Source organism: Rhipicephalus sanguineus, chromosome 1, assembly GCF_013339695.2.
Source record: "Rhipicephalus sanguineus isolate Rsan-2018 chromosome 1, BIME_Rsan_1.4, whole genome shotgun sequence".
Taxonomy (NCBI): domain Eukaryota; kingdom Metazoa; phylum Arthropoda; class Arachnida; order Ixodida; family Ixodidae; genus Rhipicephalus; species Rhipicephalus sanguineus.
The window spans coordinates 265500421-265521817 of record NC_051176.1 but is presented as its reverse complement, the minus strand read 5'-3'; the positions used below and the strand labels follow the sequence as shown (position 1 = coordinate 265521817).

The following is a 21397-nucleotide window of genomic DNA, read 5'->3' as shown; positions in this document are numbered from 1 at the left end:
AATTACAGCATTCGACAAATCTTTGTAACTCCGTTCGTACTGGACGAATTCTAAAACTTTTTGTGCTGGTCGATTCGTGAGGAAATAAGCTTCTTGAGTGAAGCTATTCCATGGCTACTTGGAAAAGTGTTGCAGGGCCCCTTTATTGAAGCTAGACTGCCTTAACTGTTGTGTCGCCACCGGATACACTGTCCGGTGGAACAAAGGAGGGCGCTTTCGCGCCGGAGTGCTCGCTGCGTAGATAAGACCAGGCCGAGAATGGGAGGGGACTGCTCTCTATTGAGAGAGAGTGTATAAATATTGGTTACAGGAAATGCCCGTCGTGCGGCGCTCTGTGCCACATCTTGAGAAACCGAAACTGGGAAAAAGCATTAAATGCACGACACCACGTTAACATAAACCGAAACACTACCACCTGGATAACTAACTTTTTGTGTAAGCGTTATCAATTTGTGACTGCAAATAATTGTTCATCTTCATTAATTCAAGTTAAATCCGGGGTATCATGAGGCTCAGTACTTGGGCCGATACTGTTTCTCATCTACATTGACAACGTTACAAACAACCTGACATCTACTACTCGCTTATTTGCCGACGACTGTGTGATTTATAGACAGATTACTAACCGCAATCACTACACTGCTTTATAAAGAGAGCTCAACAGCATTTCCACTTGGTGTAATCAATGGCAAATGAAAATTAACGCTTCTAAAACAAAAGTTATAACTTTTATGACTACTACCAACCCCCCCCCCCTCCCCCCGCTGAATTCCTATGTGATTAACGCAATGCCTATAGAACACGTTTCTTCAATAAAGTATTTAGGCGTGCACCTTTCCACCGACCTGACATAGAATGCCCACATTGATGCAATAACATCTAAAGCATCTAAAACACTTGGATTCATCAGATGCCACTTACATCAAGCTAACTGGAAGACTAAACTTACAGCATACACCTCACTGCATGGTTCTCTTTAAAATAAAATATGCCTTATTCATTTGGAACCCATATCAAATGTACTTAATTAATAAACTAGAGTCTATCCAAAATAAAGCTGCCCGATTTATAACTGGAAACTACTTACATCATTCGAGCTTCACTAATATCAAAGCATCACTGAACCTCCCATCACTAGAGAAAAGAAGACTGCTGGCACTGCTATCTCATTTTCACAAGCTTTATCATAATCATTCATGATTTGCTACCTCTTACATATTGCCTACCCATTGCACTTTCCCACACCCTTCAAAATTTTAGTTCCAGATGCACATACTAACCTTTTGTGGTGGGAATGGCAAGCACCAACCAATCGTTGAAACAAACACATAAATTGACGTTTCGGCCCTGCTACGGGAGCCTCAATCGTTGTTTCAACGATTGGTCGGTGCTTGCCATTCCCACCATGAATTTTCCCGACCAGACGGGTTTCCGTCGAACCCTGGACTTCATACTAACCTTTTCAATAACTCACCACTGTTGTGTGCCATTCGTCATTGGAATGATCTACCACATGAAGCTGTGTCTATAATAAACTATGACGCATTTGTACAAATGTTAAATAGTTCGCTTAATAATTTTGTTTTAACCCGTATGTCTAAACCTTGTAATATCTTTTATATGCGCTAGTGTTATTTATTGTCTGCTTCATTTATGCTGCTGTTAACGAGTGTACATCTGTTTCACTGTAACCTCCCCCCACATTCACTATAAACCCCCCCCTATGTAATGCCCATCAAGGGCCTTTAGGGTATGTGTATAAAAAAAAATGCAGGACCTGTGCTGCATCTGCACCGATTGCGCCCTGATTGCTGCACTGATTGCACCAAACTGTGCCAAGAAAGAAATGCTCACACAGTCGAACCTGAATATATGGAACCCACATGTAACACATTATGTATATCGAACAGTTGTAAAACCTCCTTGAAATATTTCCGATACATATATATTTTATATATCGAATTACCTATATATAGAACCTTTTTGTGATCCCCTTCAGATTCGATATATCCAGATTCAGCCGTACACGCTGTGCCAGACTACTACTACTTTCTGTGTTCCTTGCTCCATGCCTGCATGGAGGCTGACATGAGTGAGCCTCAAAATGAACACCACAGGCTGAATTGTAGTGGCTCTGATAATAAATCTTTCAGCTGCTCCTAATGACACATGCGTGTATCCTTGCGGAGATTCAGCGTAGCAGCTCCTATAGTGTTACCGACACACTCAATTTCTTCATGATTGCATCATGGGCACTTCAGTGTCACTGCCAGCTGAAACACTCAGTCAATGGAGTGGTGTGAACCTCTGCATACGTGGCCTTGATTCGCCATGGCACCTTCAAATCAAAAAGGAACCCCTAATATATTCGCTTCTGTGATGAGCATCTCTTGGTTTGTTTACATAGATGTAAGAATATTTGGAAACCTAAATGAGCACCTAAATTTTTTTTTCGTGTAATGCTTGTCAATGTTTTGTTCTTGACTGTTCGTTTTCTTATTTTAATGACTCTTTGCCATGTATATATCTCACACTGATGTACAGTCAACCACAAAAGGTTATGGACCACGCTGGCATGTGGCCAAAAGCCTCTCGGCGATTTCCGCAGCGATCTACAGTGGTGCTGCGCCCAAGACGCATCCACCCCTAAATCGATGGCCTGACTATTTTCCCCCTGGGTGCAAATATTTTACTCCTAGCTTCCACTTTGTAATGCATTGTGCTCTTTGGCAGCCCTGGCTACGTGCTTCTGTCTCGAGAGCAGCCTGTCAGCATAACTGTTATCAGTCGCAATCTTTCCCACAAAGTCATATCTGCCCAACGGCACAACGTTCGAAGCGCACCGCGATAGGTTTGATTCTGCTATCAAAATCGAAGTAGTGCGCTCATGCCGGAGATAAGTGCTTTGCGTGAAAACAATGAACTAACAATATGCTGCGCAGCAGTAGAAAATTGATATACCAGAGCATAGCAAGACCCGTTTCCAGCCCAACACTGCAGTCAACGGTAGGCGGCGCACTGCTAGGTCACACGGACAGGCAGTTTGGCATGCGCTCGTGTGGTCCATAAAATTTTGTGGTCAACTGTACCTTACTGACGGCTCAATTTCATGCCGTGCTGCTTTTGCCATTGAGTGTTGGTTTTGGGTGTCACTTCACATCACATCAGATGTAGCTTCACATCACATCAGAAGCTCTTGATAGCATGCACTTTACGTTTTGTGTCTCATGTGTATTACGAGTTATCTTTTAAACATGATTGTGGTGAAACATCATTGCAAAAACACAGCTTGGTTTGGTGCATGTTTGCATGATTCGCGACTGTTGGCATAGCTTTGTGCATTGCGACTGGCAAATGTGTGCATGCACAAGAGAATGATAAAACTTTGCTGTTGTGTTCCTGCCTGACCGGCAGTAATCACTGCGTCCCGGAGGCAATATAAAGCCATTATGGAGTGACTAAGAGCAGCGGCAATGAGTATGGGATTACAAAAATCGCTGCTGAACTGCAAGGTGCACCAACAAACCTACAAGGGTCGCAACAGCCACAAGTGGCACGTATTTCCTGCTGTCACAAATGGTGGCACCAGAGTTCACCTCACCCCACTGCATGCAGTTCAACCCAGTTGTTGAAATGAAACTTGGATAAAATACACGGGGAGGCTGCAAGCATACCTCAACACCAGCATCATATCAGGCGAGTCTCTGAAACACTCCATTCTTATCACATGTCCGAATCCCGACTTATATGGGAGGTAGAGGAGCCTGCTGGTGCCAAAGAGACTGCCTGATGAGCCGTAGGATGCCATTTTCGCCTTGCTTACCTAGCACTTGAGCCTGGCACCCTCAGAAATCTACGAAGCATTTTGGTTTCAAACTCTAATGCTAGAGTGCCTCACCAAGTTGTGAAAGATTGCGGACAACTGTGGATTTGGCCCAAGAATATTTAGCGCATAAGTAACACGGAGACAAAGAAAGGAGAGGCACATGTGTTGTGTGTAGAGGTGGTCCCCCCTCCCCTTGTAAACCTGGAGCGAATGACGTTTTGGCACGTCTCACTCCCTGAAACCATATATATGCCATGCTCACTTTCTTACTAATGCTTCACCCGAATGCACATCACGTATGTTGAGGTAAAGCCTGCACAGAACGTTATTTTATGCGAACAGCCTCATTAATGACTGCTCTCTGACTGTTGGTCTTGTCTCCTTGTTTACATTGACACACCAATTCCTGTTATTACACTAATAAAAATATGCATGATAAGGTTATGAACGTATTGTTACACCACTCCAAGTGATCCCAAACGCGAGTTTGTCTGCTCCAAACCTGTTCCAAAACAATTTTTTTCAGTTACAAACTTGCTCTGGAACAGAGTTCCTTCTGCTCCTAATCTGCCCTAAAAAATCTTTTTCCTGCTCCAAAAATTGCTCCAAATCCTAAACTGGCTGGACCACCACTGATATATTTTAGATGCCTTACAGCAACCGATCCTTAGGTTCTTTTACAGCCACATCATATCATCACTTTGCAAATTCATCTCTTCATTGTAAATTTATAAATACTGGCCTGAAGCTATTTGGAAATATTTGGTGGCTGCACCAAAAACCCCAAATCATGGTCAGCAGTGCCATCACCTGTGTCTGCCTATGCATAACCCTTTTTGCATTGTCATGTATGTATACGTGTGTGCACAGGACGTTATTTTATGGGAACAGCCTCATCAATGGCTGCTCTCTGACTGTTGGTCTTGTCTCCTTGTTTACATTGGCACACCATTTCCTGTGAGTACACTAATAAGAATATGCACAATAAAGTTACGGACATATTGTTGTGCCACTCCAAGTGATCCCAAACGCGAGTTTGTCTGCTCCAAACCTGTTCCAAAACAATTTTTTTCAGCTACAAACCTGCTCCTAAACAGCTGAAAAGCTTGAAATCCAAAACTGGCTGGACCACCACTGATATATTTTAGATGCCTTACAGCAACTGCCCCTTAGGTTCCTTTACAGCCACATCAAATCATCACTTTGCAAATTCATGTCTTCATTGTAAATTTATAAATACTGGCCTGGAGCTATTTGGCAATATTTGGTGGCTGCACCAAAAACCCCAAATCATGATCAGCAGTGCCATCACCTGTGTCTTCCTGTGCATAATCCTTTTTGCATTGCCATGTATGTATACGTGTGTGTGATAGTGTGTGAACTCAGTGCCAGCACTTGTACTGTCCTTTTTTCCGTTGTTTGCTTCTTTCAGTTTATGTGCTTTTAGTGAGTGATGTAAGCTATGTGCTTTTTGCATGAAGCACATGGAGATTGGCACGACAGTGAAGAACAGGCAAGTAAGCATGTGGATTCTATCATGAAGTCCCTGGAACGAATTCATGCACAGAGGCAAGTCGTCTTTTATCTCTTTGACCTGAACATTCAGTAGAATCTTGTTAAGTCATGTGTCGTACAAAAGTACCTTTGTTATAATAAGTGTTAACTTTAAGTGCACATATGTTGCCTATTGCTATCTGTGATAAACATATCTGGCAGTTTGTTTTGTCAGTGTTTGTATATCTAGGATTGACTGTATTTTACCGCTTGTAGTCTCCTTTTACCTAGTGTGGACATTGTGTATGGTATACAATGTACAGGTCGTGTAGAAAGGTAAAACGAACACTGCTTCTGGAGTAGTTTTTCCTGTGCTAACATTTTCATACCTTCGTGAATACACGCTCTATCAGTGTCTCACCTTCAAACTTTTTTAGGACTGAATACCTTGAGTGCAGTAGCATCTGCTAATTTATTGTGGAAGCAAACATTCTGATTACCCTTGTCACATAACAAATATGGGTCCACTTGGTGGTCTAGCAGTGTGCTGCTAATTATTGCTGAATTGAAGCAATGGCAGCCATTCCGAATATAAAAACGCGTTCAAAAATACTATGGTGTGCAAGCCAAGAAAAGCATAGGGGACATTATCGGTGCTTTCTTAACTGTCGTGTAATGATTCTCAGTTAAATGGAGAGAAATTAAAGTGGACATAAAATCATCCTTTCCAACAGTGGGATCCGAACCCACAACCGTTGAATTACACGTCCGATGCTGTACCATTTGAGCTACGATGGAGGGCGCTGACTAGCTCCAAACTTCACAGTTACAATGTACATGCTGTCTGTTATTAGAAACTTAAGTAGGCAACTCTATCCAATTATTTTACTGTTAACCACCACGTAATTCCAACACCTCTTAAAGCACTTACGCAAATTATGTGTTGCTTAGAAAAATCCTATCCTTACTGCTTCACTGTCTTATAAAGGTTAATATTCAAAGCATTTGCTGGTAAATTTTGTACATTTACTGCTTTTCCTTCAGTACCTAGTTTTTGGGTCAGTGCAAAACATTTCCCTCTTTCATGCTTCAGAGAAACACTGGAGGAGATTCATGCAGACATCAACAAATGCTGCTGGGATGAGGCCTGCAAGAGCATTGATTCGGGAACAGCTAACAAGGTAAAGCATCTGGCAAGACTGTTTCTTTAAAAAGTGCTATCTTTTTTCTCTCTTTGAAAGTGTCAGTATGCCTGCCACTACTGTTGTGTTGAATGTGAAAGAGAAATGCAGAAAGAAAAGAAAAGGCAAGTATGGTACTTTAATATCATTGTGGGGTTGCAATGCTACATTTTCAATGGTATTAGCAGGTTCTGAATGTTCTGTGAATATAGACTGAGTAGCCATGTTGAAAATATAGAATAGCTTATGATAAATACTAGTGTGGTGGAACCTTCAATAATTCATGTTTGGCAAGCTATTAATTAGGAAGTACGTCAGCAATGACTTTCCGCAGCGTGGATTTGCTACTGGAAAATTTCTGGCTGTTTGTCTTACACCATCTGATTGAAAGGCTCCACATGTGAATGCTTCTCATTTTCATTATTTATTCTTGACACCATCACTTGAAAGTAAGTCTCCCAAAGTGAGGTAGACAGGAGTGCAGACTCCAGCAGTGCGCAATAAATTAATTCGGGACAATTTATGATGTGCCGATGCTGTGCCAGACGCAGCGTTGGTGAGCGGACACAGTGCCAGTCGCTCTATCCACTCACCATCTCTCTGGCTCTTGCCTTCATGCACACTTCTTTCTCTCCTTTTGCTCACTGCAAACGTTCCTCTTTTGGACCGCCATCTGTCAACTGTTGCAATGTGCACATGCTTAAAGGGGTCATGAACCACTTCTCCTAGTAATCATTGAATGACGTAAGTATTGGAGTTTATTGTCTCATGAATTAATTGCCACAAAAATTTCTTCAATCGGTCAAGAACGAGTGGAGTTACAGAGGTTTGTCATGCACTTTAACTGCTTTCTAGCTTATCTCGTCCCAACGAGCGCACTGGAAGCTAAGAAGGGAGGGATGGCACAAGGTAAAGAAGTTACGTCAGCGCACGTCATGACCTAGTGCAAGCGTTATGGAATGCACTTGTTCTCTCCCGTTATTTTTGTGTGCGAGTGTGGCTCACTGTGTAATGATAGCAGACTATTGAGCACTGTGCCGACACGTGGCGGCACCCCGTGGCAAGAAGTGCATCTAATCCAAACACCTCACTTGATTTATGTCGGCTATTGGCCATTATCATGCTACCTGCTGTTCAACGTCAAACAGTGGTGCCGGCAGCTCTGAAGCAAGTGAGGGTGCCTGAGAAAATATCTTCGTGCTTCGCTTGTAAGCTCTCCTTGGCGCGCACAAGTGGTGTAGCCAGGGGTGGCACACCAGGCCTTGTGACCCCCTCCCCTTCCCTCGAATTTTTTTTCTCCCATGGGATACAGAGCACAAAATGACACTCGACCACACTTACCTGACATAGTTCTGCCTACGTCACATGCACGGTTGCAAGATTTGGCTGAGATGTTCATAGCAGTGTGTGCTATTCATAGTTTTCACGTGACATCACAGACAGGTTCTCTGCGCTGGGTGCCTCAAGATGGCGGCCACCTTGACTTTTTATCTCATTAGAGAGTGTCAGTGCGGGGGAAGACACACAGTCGTTCGGTTCCCACATTTTTTTGTGCTCTCCCCGTTTTCTTCTGTTCGCCAGCTGCACCCAGGGGGAACACGAAGGAACGCGAGGGGGCACCGGCACTAACCTGATCAGGGCCGTAACTAAGGGGGGGGTTGAGGGGGTTCTGACACCCCCTGAAATTTTTTCATGCTTTAACTTTTCGGGTGACACGAAACTAAACTGCATGCCTTCACAGAGACCACCAGTTGCCAAAGTAAGCCGTTCTACACACAAACACACCCCCAGTGAAGTGAAGCTACGACAAGCAGTCAATATTCAAAGACGAGGAGAACGAATGCTGTTAATGTGTAAGCAGGCAGAGCAAGAAAGTTCCTGGTAGACGATCAGTGCCATCTGTCGCATAAACCGTTAAATAACAAAAGCAACCGCCATGTTCCTGTGAGAGAATTTGCAAGGACAACAACCACTACCGCCCAGCACTATTTGATATGTAAAAATGCTAGCGACTGCAGCGTGCAGACTTTTCAAAATAAAACTAGTGTCGTGACTAGAGTGGTTAGATGTTTAACGCTATAGCGTTACAGCACATGTCCAAAGAAAAGCCGTTTGTGTGAAAATTGGAAAGAAATCACTGCATTTTTGTAGGCTTTTGCGAATAGTAAATTTTAGGTTCGAAGTGAATAGTGATTTGGTAGAATAATTTCGAATTGAATTCGAATAGTATATATCACATATTATAAAAAAAAAATGAGCATATTTTTTATGACCCAACTAACCTGCACAAAATTTTTGAAAATTGAAACAAGGCATGTGCAAATGTCATTCTTTTTCGTTCAAAGGGAAGCGGCAGCAGCTTTGAATAGTAGCAGGATTTGACTTTCGGTAGAATGCAGGTGATAACCTGTATAGTACGTTGTTTTAAAATTTACTATACTTCGAGCATATAACAAGCTTTTAAACTTAAAAAGATGAATCGATGTGAGGGTAATTTGTTCATTTAACCTTGAAGTGAGGCTTCGGGGCAGTGCGGATTTTCCCTGGAAAGGTGTATTCACTGTATAGCACCCCTCCACTGCAGTGAAACCACCTTTACAAAGGGTTACATGCGGTTTATATATGTTTATTCATTCATTTCAAATACTTCGAAATTTAGAATTTAAATTTGTTTTGAAGCGAAATTGAATACTTTAATTCTCATTTGAATATTTGAACTCTTCGAATATTCGCACAGGCCTACATTTTTGCTTATTTATTTCCGGAAAAACATCATTAGATCGAGTTCCGTGCCACAAAAGCTTCGTTAATTAAAGTTGATGACACCATTGAATTCTGTGGGTACCTGCCGGGGAATGGAAATTTCTTCGTCAGATAGGGAAATTCGTAAAATCAGGTTTCGTTAGATCGAGTTTTAACTGTAGTTATTAAGATCTAGCAGGCATACCATGGGAAACTGTGATGAAGCCACAGAAAGCATAGGGGAAATTTGTTTAATTGAAATACAGAGATCAGTTGAGGAGGTAAACATGAAAGTGAACCAATAACTTGATGAAAGTGAAACAGAACCTGCATCCCCTGCATTTACATGTGTGATGCTTTACCAATCATGTTACCATGGCACAATCTCCGCTGACTTTGTTTTGTGACTTGCGTTCGACGTTTTTGTCAATCGCAACAATATCATTGGATCCATTGATTCTGCGAACTGTCTCTTTTTAGAACCATTACTGTCGCTGTTATCTTGGAACATGTAGCAGGTGCGATAGCTCTGCATGGCAGTTACTGACAACTCCTTTGTTTGTGCGCACTAGAATCGAATGATGTGGCTCTTACTCTTTTCAGCCTTTGGAGGTACAGACTGGTTTCACCGGGGCACCAGTCAGTGTGGAAAACTTGACTGGCCAGCCTGCAGATACCTTGATGTGCAGCAACACTCTTCAGGAAGAGATATCAGATCTGTGCAAGCTATTCGAGAAGATGTGTATACAGAGTAGTTAGTAGCCAGCACAAAGGAAAGAATACAGATACATGCTTTTCCTTGCATTGTTTACTTACAGAAATACCATGATGTGTTGTGCACAAGCCAAACAAAGCCATTAGCACAGATACAGATTTCACTCAACACGTCGCCGCTCAGTAGTCTGCACCAGGTAATGAGGTCACATAAGTGCAGGCCTGGGTACAATGAACATTTCCTACTGGCAGCACCACTAATACACTCCACTTTTGAAAGACAGGACATGGGATGGAGAAGTTCGTGGTGAACAAAGCATTCATTTCCAATAAGGTAATGCGAAGCTCATCCATCAACACAGCATGCACTCTCCACTGATCCCCTGATCCCTGATTTCCCCTGATCTACGGAGGTATGCGTTAGCAAGTGGGGCACGATTACATGAACAGAGCCTGTGAGCCTGTGAGATTGGGCGCCGGCACGCCAGAGGCGTCTACCGGCAACCTCAATAAGGAATATATGTGCAAACTTTTTGCCACCACAAGCCATGACACGCTCGCCATCAGGAAGGAGAGTGCAGATAACTAAGTTAAGCTGCACTTCTTGGCACTGCATCCTTGAAGACAGTCCGAAGCTTAAGTTGGCCAAGAAAAGAAATAAAAAAGTCCCTAACTGTCCAAATGTTGTACCTGCCAAATTTAAGCAACCTGCAGCATACATTTGCTTTAGCAGAATGGATTGGATTACCTTTCAACTGGTTTGCGAGTAACCCCGCATGACACCCTGTGCGACTTTGACCAGGAAACTCTTGATTGATAGACATATAGCTCCCTACAATTACAGGAGAGCAGGAGTGTAGCCAAGGGGAATTGGGTGAATTAACCCCCCCCCCCCCGAAATTTTGCAGCTTTGCTTGCGTATATATACATACGCACATACAAACATACATAAAGTATGGTTGAACCCCCCCCCCCAAAAAAAAAAAAAAATTTCTGGCTACGCCCCTGCAGGAGAGTGTATTTAGCATGCCAGTAACTTACATACCTCAGGGAGGGTCTGTCAACAAAAAAGGCATTGGCATCTGTAGCTATATGCCTGGGGTGTTTGTCACTGTCTTCTGCTGCAGTGCAATGATCACATCTTTATTTAGTGGAATATATCTCAGGTAAGTGTTAAATGTAACGACTACAATGTGTGCATAATTTTCCTTACTTGCAAGCTCCCTTGCAGCAGACATATTTGCAAAAAAAAATTGGCGAAGCTTGCACTAAGCCGCGTAACCCTTGACACAGTGAAACTGGACGATTCTAGAGACTAATCTGGTTGCTTCTAGGTTGTTTCTAGGCCTTAGCTAGGCGATGAGGGTTGTTTCTAGGTTGCTTCTAACTTAGGTTGCAAGGCTTTAGCTAGGTGAGGTTAGGTTGTTTCTACGTTGATTCTCAACGCAGAGAGGTTTGAGTTAAATTACAGACAGTCACAGACACGACACGGATGTCCAAACTTCAGAGACAAACTCGCACTGAAATGAAGCGTTTGCACTTCTCATACGGGCAGGTCGTCGTTGGCATAGGCCTTCCATCACTTTGGGGTTATCTCGCAGCTGCCGTTGCCGTTCTTGTTCCCTAGTGTTGGGTAACTGTTGCCTGCTTCTTTTTTAGTGAACCAATGGTGAATAGTGGGAGTTACCCAATTTCTGTGGCACATACCCGTTTATGATGACGATAGTTTTCTGATAGGCCACACAAATTTCTGTGGCACTTACCCGTTCCCTAGTGTTGCCTTCTTCTTTTTTAGTGGACCAGTGGTGAGTAGAGGGATTTACCCAATATCTGCGGCACATACCCGTTTATGATGATGATAGTTTTCTGGTAGGCCGCACAGTGGCACATACCCGTTAAGATGATAGTTTTCTGCGGTCGACTCACAAGGAACGATTTGCTAACTAGCTTCACTGTTTAAAGGGGGTTGATCAGAAAATGAGAACATGGCACCCTGCTTAAAAGGGACACCTCATATAAGGGAAAAGAACTGTCCCCCAGAGTGCGTCTCTTATAAAGGGGTTCAACTGTATAAATACCCTAGCTGTCTACAGACTTGACAGCTATCCTGCTTCTCGACAAGAAGGGCCATAAAAATCGTGATTTAGAAAGGCGTGAGACAAGGCGATACAATCTCTCCAATGCTGTTTACTGCATGCCTAGAAGTAGTATATTCAAACGACTGGACTGGGAAGAAATGGGAATAAAGATTAATGGCGAATATCTCGGCAACCCAAGATCTGCAGCTGGCACTCTTCAGTAAAGACGACGAATTGCAAAAAAACTATAACTTACTTAAACCAAGAAAGTATTAAAGCAGGGCTAAAACTGATAATGCTAAATACAAAGGTAATGAATGATAGCCTGGCAAAAAAAAAAAAATTGCGATTGGTAATCAACCCTTAGACTGTACAAGAGTATGGATACCTAGGTCAACCAGTAATAGGGGAGCCTAATCGTGGAAAGGAAATTCACCGAAAGATAAGGATGGGCTGAAACACATATATGGCAGGCATTACCATATCGTGACAGGCAAACTTCCACTATCCCTAAATTAAAAGTATACGTCCGCCACAGTGGTGCCATGATTATGGTGCATATGCTGCTGATTCAAACAGTGCAACCCGGCCACGGCAGTCAAATTTCGATGGAGAGGAAGTGCTAAAAGCCTGTGTACTGTGCAATGTCGGTGCGTGTTAAAGAATCCCAGGTGATCGAAATTATCCAGAGCCCTTACAGCGTCCCTGATAGCTTGAGTTGCTTTTAGACGAACCCCATAAACCAACCAACCATTGCATACTTCCAGTTCCAACATATATGGTTGAAACTTGGAGGATAGCAAAGAAATTCGAGAAAACTTTAAAGGGGTCTTGAACCACTTATCCAAGTAATCATTGAATGACTTCAGTGTAGGAGTTTATTGCCTCACAAATCGAATGCTGCAAAAATTTCTTTAATCTGTCAAGAACGAGCGGAGTTTCAGGGTACAGGGGTTTGTCGTGTGCTTTAAGCACTTTCTCTCTTCTCTTGGCCCGACGAACACACTGGAAGCTAAACAGGGACAGATGGCATAGGGAAAAGAAGTTACGTCAGTCAACGCATGTCATGACCGTGAGAGCACGTGATGAAACGCGATCACTCTCTCCTGTTGTTATTTTTGTGCATGAGTGTGGCTCACTGTGTAATGTTAGCAGACCATGGAGTGCTGCGGCGACATGTGGCAGCACCCAATGGCAAGAAGTACATCTGATACAAACGTCGCACCTGATTTATGTCAGCTATTGGCCAATAGCATGCTATCCGCTGTTCGACATCAAACAGTGGGCGCCGGCAGCTCCGAAGTGAGTGAGGATGGGCCTCTGTATAAAAAAGAGGGCGCCTGAGAAAATGGCAGCTTCGTGCTCCGCTTGTAAGCTCTCCTTGACGTGCACGACTGCAAGATTTGGCTGAGATGTTCAGAGCAGTGTTCGCTATCCGCAGGATGTGTTTTCTCACGAAGCCTTAGGGGTGGTTCAGGACCCCTTTAAGGAGTACACAGCGTACAGTGGATTGGAAGATCCACTGTGCACTGTAAAACTCACTAAGTAAAATGGGTCAGACAACAACCAGGTGTAGCTGTTATTCGATCCAGTTGATATTAAGCAAAAGAAGTGGATCTTGGCAGGCCGTGTAATGTGTAGTACAGAGAGCTGGTTTTCAGTTAGAGCAAAGGAGTGAACACCAAGGGAAGGGAAAAGAAATGGAAGACGGGAGCAAATTAGATGGAGCAATGAAAGTAAGTTCGCAGGGATAAAATGGAATAAGCTCGTGCAATATAGGGCATATTGGAGACCTTTGAGAAAGGCCTTCGTCCTGCACATTAAAAAAAGAAAGACTGAGAATGATGGTAATGAAATCTCCACCTCTTTGAATTTACGCTTAACGCTCTTTGTTAGCACTTAATGGTGAGCCTCCTGGTTTCTTTTCTTCACGGGGAGTCAAAGCTCTCCCCATACGAATACTTGAACACTTTCTCTGCACATAAACTGTCATACTCCTTAGTCTCCCTTCAAACCTAAGTTTGCCCTGTGCTTTTCTCATCTCAAAGCCTGCCCATCCTATTTCACTTTTTACAGCCTCGTTTGTAATTTTTCTGTGAGTTCCCAATGCGAGACATCCCACGGTCCTTTGCTTCACGTGTCAGTCCTGGTTGTAGCTCTGACTTCATGCACACACCAATAAATTTCTAAATGCAAGACCTGAAACCATAGCACCTTTCCACAAACCTCAATGCACTTCATACCAGTAACACTATATGTTTCATTATTGCAGCATTCCTGTTTTCCTTTTCTGCTGTGGCTTCTCCCTGTACCTCTGTGCATCTATCACCCTCGATCACTTACTCATACTCCTAGAGATTTATATTCTTAGCCTCGGTATTTCCTGCCTTGATACCACCTGATCTTTGGTGTCATTGAATACCATCAATTCGTATATTGCTACACTAAATCCTAGTCCTAGAGCTTCACCTTCTTGCCCACATATTGGCAATATTGGTGGTCTGCAAATAAGACAACATCTTCAGTATAAAATAAACCTGGGAGCTGCTGCTGTACTGCTGCTCTCTCACCACACCAGTCTGTTTGTGTGACAGATTAAAACCAATGTTGCTCCTTTCTAGTGCTCTTTCCATACCCACTGCCTCAGACCCTTGCTTATATCAGCATTCTTTTTGCTACTTATTCCTCTCCATTCTACACAGACTGCATTTTCTCATTATAAGCTTGTGGCAGTTTATTTCAGTATATTTAAAGGGCCATATTCTGAGATGATCACTTTTGCAAATATCAACAAAATATTGCTTTCAGGGTGCATTGATCGGCTGATTAAGGAAAGGTGGGCAAGTAGTTGCCTCAGTCATTGGACACGTGAGGTTCTGCTTCATGTTGGGGTAATCATTTCTGAGAAGAGAACCTGGCAGAAGGGTGTAGCCTCTTGCCTGCTTAAATCACTAAATAATCTGGGCATCAATGACCCCTAGTAAAAAGCTCGGATGAAGATTTAGAATTTGTAAAAATGCATTCTGACAAGAGGCTAACGCGTTCTCTGCTGACGTAAAGGACCTTTATTATTCTATTCCTCAGTCTGACTGATTAACCTGCGTTGAAGAAAGCACTGACAAATTTAGTTCAGCACGCTTTTACAATGACATTGCATGTTCAGTTCAGAGTTTTTTAGCACTGCTAAAACACTACCTGACTTCAATGTTCATCCAGTGGGATAATGTTTCGTGTTTACAGAAGCAAGGTCTATGTGTAGGGTCTTGTTCGGCACCTGTCCTTAGTAACCTGTACCTTGCAAAATTAGAGTCCTCGCAGAAAGGCTCAGGGGAACTTCTGTCTACAAAGCCTTCAGGCATGTTGATGATTTTGTAATGTTTCTTGACTGCACTCCTCTGTTTTCAAAAAGAATGTCAAGGTGTTAAAAGTTGAACCTGCAAATGTATTAATCACCTTGATGTGACATTCGAAATGCCACTAGAAGAGATTATTAGTAGAGCTGTGCGAATAGCAAAATTTTGGGTGCGAAGCGAATTCGAATATTGAAGTGTGAGTGCGAATTGAATTGAATATTTTTCGAATATTTCTCGAATATTTTTCGAATACTTCAAAGTGAAATTGCAGAAAAAAAGTTAGAGAGGATTCCCAAGCATATTCTTATGAGATAGCAACATGAAAGTGTTTCTTTTCGCTAGTTTGGTGAAGCACTGGCAGGGTGGTGTTTCATAGTTGTCTTATCAAGAATGAGGCAATGTAGAGGCCGAACTGTATTTATGAAGATGATTTGGTGCAACCAAAGCGTTGCCAACAACACTTTACACGTGATAGGCAAAGATGCCATTTCCTCAGCCTCTCCTCCTCTTTCAACTTCTGTGGAAGCCCAACTGATGTGGCGGACAAGGATGTGCTCCCTTCAAGTCCGGAGTTCCAAATCTGCCTCGTAGACGTCTATATATAAGAACATCTGAAATTTTGGATGCTAAAAAGCTTCGGCTTCCGATTTTTCGGACTTCCTGCCCAAATTTCAGGTCCAAAACAGCATTATTTGAGCCCCCACCTCTGCCACATCTTTCATCTCCATATTGGAACCAGCGTTTTCTTGAGTTGATCCATTTGCGACCGTAACAGAGCTTGAAAGGCAGCTTTGCCGCAATACCAGGGTGTGATGAGGTGAAGCAAATTGAAAAGTTAGGAACCACTTTCAATCGGACGTTAACTGTGTCTTGGCAAAGTTCGACCGTAACGAAGCTTGAAAGGCAACTTTGCCGCAATACCGGAGTGTAATGAGGTGAAGCATATTAAAAATCTGAAGAGGTCACTTTCAATTGGACGTTGACTCTATTTGTTTTTGGGAAGTTCGAATAGTTCGAATAGTAAAATTCCAGTGCGAATCGAATCGAATAGCAAACACTATTCGAAAAATATTCGAAATTTCGAATATTCGCACACCCCTAATTATTAGTTTTCTTGATTTTGTTTGTTTTTGCAGACGATCACACCTGCTGGTATTACCAACTTCAAACTAATAAACCCCTTTTTTCATACAGTTCCACCCATTCCAAACTTATTGTAAGCTAGGGTATAGCAAAACTGTGTTTGAGCAATGCCCTAAAGGTGTTCTGCCTTCATTTATTGTCTAGCACGAGCTAACAATGTTTGGCAAGGCTGGGTTTCCAAACAATATGATTGTGTCAATTGCTGAAGCACTGCTCAGAGCGGTGCAGATGGGAGAACTAAGTTCGTTTTTGAGTGATTCTGTTAGCGCAGAATCAGCCAAAAGAAAATTTTTGCAGTAATCCGTACATCCACCACCTATCACATAACCTGAAGGAGATGGGAAAGCAAGCAGAGGTTGACGTTCTGTTTTCAGCTCCATACAAGCTAATCAGCTTATGTGCAAGGACAAAGCCATATGGCGCAATAAGGGACGTGTGCAAAAATGTAGGACCCAATTGCACTGTCCTGTGGAAAAAGTTACATACGACAAATGGGTAGGTATGTGTGAATGAGAATTAAAGAGCACGCTAATAAGTTCAGCAAGTCATCACCAGGCGGTTTTCTGGCAGCATGTTGTCATAAGTGTGAAAGCAGACTATGTTTCAAAGAAACAGTTATTATTAGGAAAAGCAAATATGAGAACATCAAAAGTGCTCACATTGAGGAGTTTGATGATGCATGTATAAGTATATCATCCCTGTCACTATCAAAGAAAGAATTGGAATATTACTGCACAGGCATCAAATGCAATAGCATTTTTTCTTAGTGTAATAATCCCTTTAGGTTTTGTACACTATATGTTTTCTTTTGTGTTCACTTTGACAGTAGACACATGCCTGTGTCGAAATGTGGGCATACAAGTGGCGTCTTTCCCAGAAATAAAATCTGAAAATGTTCTAAAAGCTGGGTGAATTCGATGGCGAGTGAAAAAAGGTTTACTGTAAAATTCCGAGAGATGCCCCACCCCTGAAAGATAATGCACCCCTGTTTTTGGCATGATTTTCTAGTTTTCCAAAAACACCACTAGATAACCTACACCAGGCACTACCACCGTCCCTTTTGGTGATAATTGGGGCAATGACATCGAAGGGAAATGGCAAGAAGCCATCACAACAAAGTGTTGTCAGTTTCGTTTCCAAGGCTTGGGTGACTGTGAAAGAGGAAATTGTCGCCTGCTCCTTCAAGTGGTGTGGTATATCAACCGCCTTTGATGGATCAGAAGACTGAAAGCTTCATGTGCAGCTTGCTTCAACAGTCCTCTTTTCTGATGCCCTGCAAACCACGTCGAACACCGTGCGTAAGCATGTTGTCGACCTTTTGTTTGACAGTGAGAGCAACTGTTCATTTGACGAGTGCTAATAAACACATGTTAATCTTTAGCTGCTTTACATTTCCACCATTTATTTTACTGGACACCGAAATTGTTGGCCCACCTCATATTTTCACTCGATTTTTTTTTTCAATTTTAGGTGGGCTATCTCCCGGGATTTTACAGCACTTATTTTATTTAAAAAACTTTATAAATATTATCTGTCAGTGTCAGGAGACGGCCTATAAAAGATAGTTGTGTGTTGTTGGCACTGTCTTGTTTATTTAATATTTTAATTATTCTGTCTTGAACGTCACAAGGAGAAGGAGAACACATTCAGGACCTTCTCCAGCTCACACATTACAGCTCCCCTTCTAGCGACAGATATATGGTCTTTCAATTTTAGGGAAAAAGAAACTAGTTTTCTTTTTGTTCGAACTGTAACACAAATCAAAGCTTCTAAAGCTCATGCATACATCACAGTCTGTGTACTTTATTATAGCAGTGACACTAAAAATTTTTACTGTTCTGCACGCGTGCATGCATGCCATGCATAAGCGATATAGTATCGATGTGTTGCGCAGCTTGTTCATCATGAGGATGTCCAAGGATGTCCATGAAATCCCATTGGGAACATTCTTAGAACATCCCTTGGATGCCTGTGTGTTGTTGGAACAAATGAAAGCTCATGCTAGTCAGCATCCCAACTGGCCATGAATGAATGAATAAGGACGTAGCCTTTAGATCGGGCAGTGGCTCACGCCACCTAAGTGTAACGAAAGAAAAAGCTTTCCTTCCTCCTTAAGTAGAATGCATTATACCTTAAGGAGGGCCGAATTTCATTCATGCCTTGATTCTATAGCCACCGATAAAATAACCTCCACTTGGTTATCCCGCTTAAAGTCTAGGCCAACGATCCACACTTCTGTGAAAATAAACTCTTGGATAAAACCCATTTATTCAAATGTGGCAATGTCATGTACAGTCGCGCTCAATATGACTTGCAACACAGGAGCACGTGGCCTCATGAGCTACAACATAACGCGTGACTTCCACTAGCCCGTATTTTCACAACTAGACGCTGTTCTCTCATTTCAGAGTGATCCCAAATTATAAAATATCATTTATTATGCAAATGAGGGGAAATTGAAGCCATGCGCAATTTTTGAGCACATGGGGCTACGCGAAGTCATATTGAACGCAACTGCAGTTGCACTCAGTAGACAGATTTAGTTGGGCGTCCGCATCAACGTACGGACGCAGCCTGCCATAGGAAATGGCTGGCAGGCTGCGTCCGTACGTTGTTGCGGACGCCCAACTAAATCTGTCTAGTATGACTTGCAACATGGCAGCGCATGGCCTCACGAGCTCAACGATTGCGCATGGCTTCAACTTGCCCTTATTTCATGAAATAAATATGCCATTCTCGTGCTTGGGGATGATTCCCAATAAAGAAATTATCATCTGGTTGTGGAAATGCGGTGACGTTGAAGCCATGCGCAATTTTTTTGGGTCGTGACACCACGCACTCAAGTAATAGTGAGCACGGCTGTACATACATCATATATTCGACTTCCAGTTTTTTTTAATATTATTTGACTATAAAGGATTACAACCAGAACAATAACTGGACCAGTTGTTTCCAGTTCAACTTTGGATCCCAACTGGGGCCTGTTCGTCTGCAACTGGGAATAGTTGGCTTCCAGCTGGAACCAGTTGATCCCATTTAATACCAGGGGTGCTATCGCGGAACGATTCCATTTTTTATTCCAATGCTTTTCGTGCTTTTCGCGCTTGGCCATTGGTCAGAACGACGGTCCGTCCGCGTTATCAACGCGATCAGCCAGCCGCGAGTGGTTGATGATAAGAACAGCATAGAATATGGCAGTGGAATCGGAAATAGCATCGTTCCGCGATTGCACCCCAGTTAAATCCACGGAGAAGGAGAGCGTGGGAGGAACACCTAGGCCCGTATTCACAAACACTCCTCGACTCGAAACTCGACTTCAAGGGATCCTTGAGGACTGTCTCGCGTTGCAGAAATCACTCTCGACTCGAAACGCTCCTCGAATGGAGAGAATCCTCAGTGTGCTCCTTGAGAATCTCGAGGTAGGTCAGAAGCTCCCTTGAGCGCTCCTCAGAACAGTTTGCAGGCAAACATGGCAGACGAACCGTCACTTGACTGCTTTTTGGAATTTGCTTTTCATGTTCATGATGTTTCCGACGAACTTGCAACTGTTGCAGCCGACTGTTGTGTCGTCTGCCATACACAGGGGCCCTTGCACAGCATCGAGCACGCAAGGAAATGGCTATTAAAATAAACCTTTGTATTATAATAATAACTACGTACGTCGTGTAAATTAAGACTTTTCTCTTTTGTTGCTGTTAAAATAACCAAAATGAACTACAGGTGCGAACGACTCATTTACAAACAGACGGCGCTCGCAGAGAAATGCGGTCGTCTGCTACATTTCGTTCGTCTGCGAAGCAATCGTTGCATCACATTTTCAGTGCGATGGTATCTATGCCGTGAGATATAAGTTGAGCAAGTCAAGGTAAGATTCAGTTGTTGTGGTCTTCTGTTTTACACCGTTTTATACTTGTTTGCCACCTGACAGCGGAATATTTCTGTGCGAGAACTACAATAAGAGCACGCTGCGTGTGTCCCCTTTCCAAATGGTCGTCGTCTCCGGCGAGCAATTACTGAACCCATTGCCTACAGAATAATATGCGGGTGGCACGTACACGTGTTGGGATCTTCGATGCGTGTAAAGAAGTAATATCGTAACCTGCTGCCGCTCGATCGCATACTAGGCTGTTATGTTGCCAGACACAACAACGTCAGGAACTCAGTCGCCACAACACAGGATAACATCTCCTCCGCTGTACCACCGACTCAAAAAAACCGTACAGCAATTGTTTAGAATGGAAAATAAAAAGAAGCATTCTTGTTTTGAGGCTCAAGGCATGCTTTAGACAGCATATTTTGCATATTCTCTTCTTCGTGCGTCCCTCAGGTGCGTTGAGTTGGAGGACGCCTTCGTGAAGGGCTCCTTGTCAGAGGACATCCTTGATGTCTCTCGCCCCTCGAGTTGAGGAGAAGCATCTTCCTCAACTCCACGGAGTCGAGGTGGAGGGTCGAGTCGAGGAGCGTTTGTGAATACGGGCCCTAGTCCGGGGGTCCCAGCGGTGAGTTGGCCCTGCGGTATCATGGCTCGGAGGACCTCGGGAGGGCCGTCGCGGAGTTACGTAAAGAGTGAACTGATAAGTGCATTCAATCGTCACATGGAAGATCGTGAAACCAGTTGGACTCCCATTACACATTTCCACCTGGGTGTCCCGCGACTGTTTTGAACTGCAGCGTATCAGAGCGTATTTTCAGTCGTGTATGCGGTGGCGCTGTCATCGCTAAGTCACCGCCGCGCTGGCCGCGCCAGTAGATATTCTCTGGCATAGCCTCCTCTATACTTTCTCTGGCCGCGCACTGGTGCTTTTTTTTTTTTTGTTGCCCGTGGTCGAGGTAGTTGCATAACTTGCATTGGTTTCATTTGCATCG

General features: G+C 43.1%; 1 protein-coding gene across 1 annotated transcript in view; it reads left to right on the top strand.

Moving 5' to 3' along the window:
• The window catches only part of LOC119378891 (uncharacterized), a 43003-nt gene extending 32970 nt beyond the window's left edge, over window positions 1-10033 (top strand). The window contains exons 12-14 of the mRNA XM_037647951.2: window positions 5308-5395; window positions 6414-6501; window positions 9847-10033. Coding sequence (XP_037503879.1) covers window positions 5308-5395; window positions 6414-6501; window positions 9847-10002 — 332 coding nt within the window. The 3' untranslated portion in view covers window positions 10003-10033. The remainder of the gene's footprint in view (window positions 1-5307; window positions 5396-6413; window positions 6502-9846) is intronic.
• The last annotated feature ends 11364 nt before the right edge of the window (window positions 10034-21397 follow it).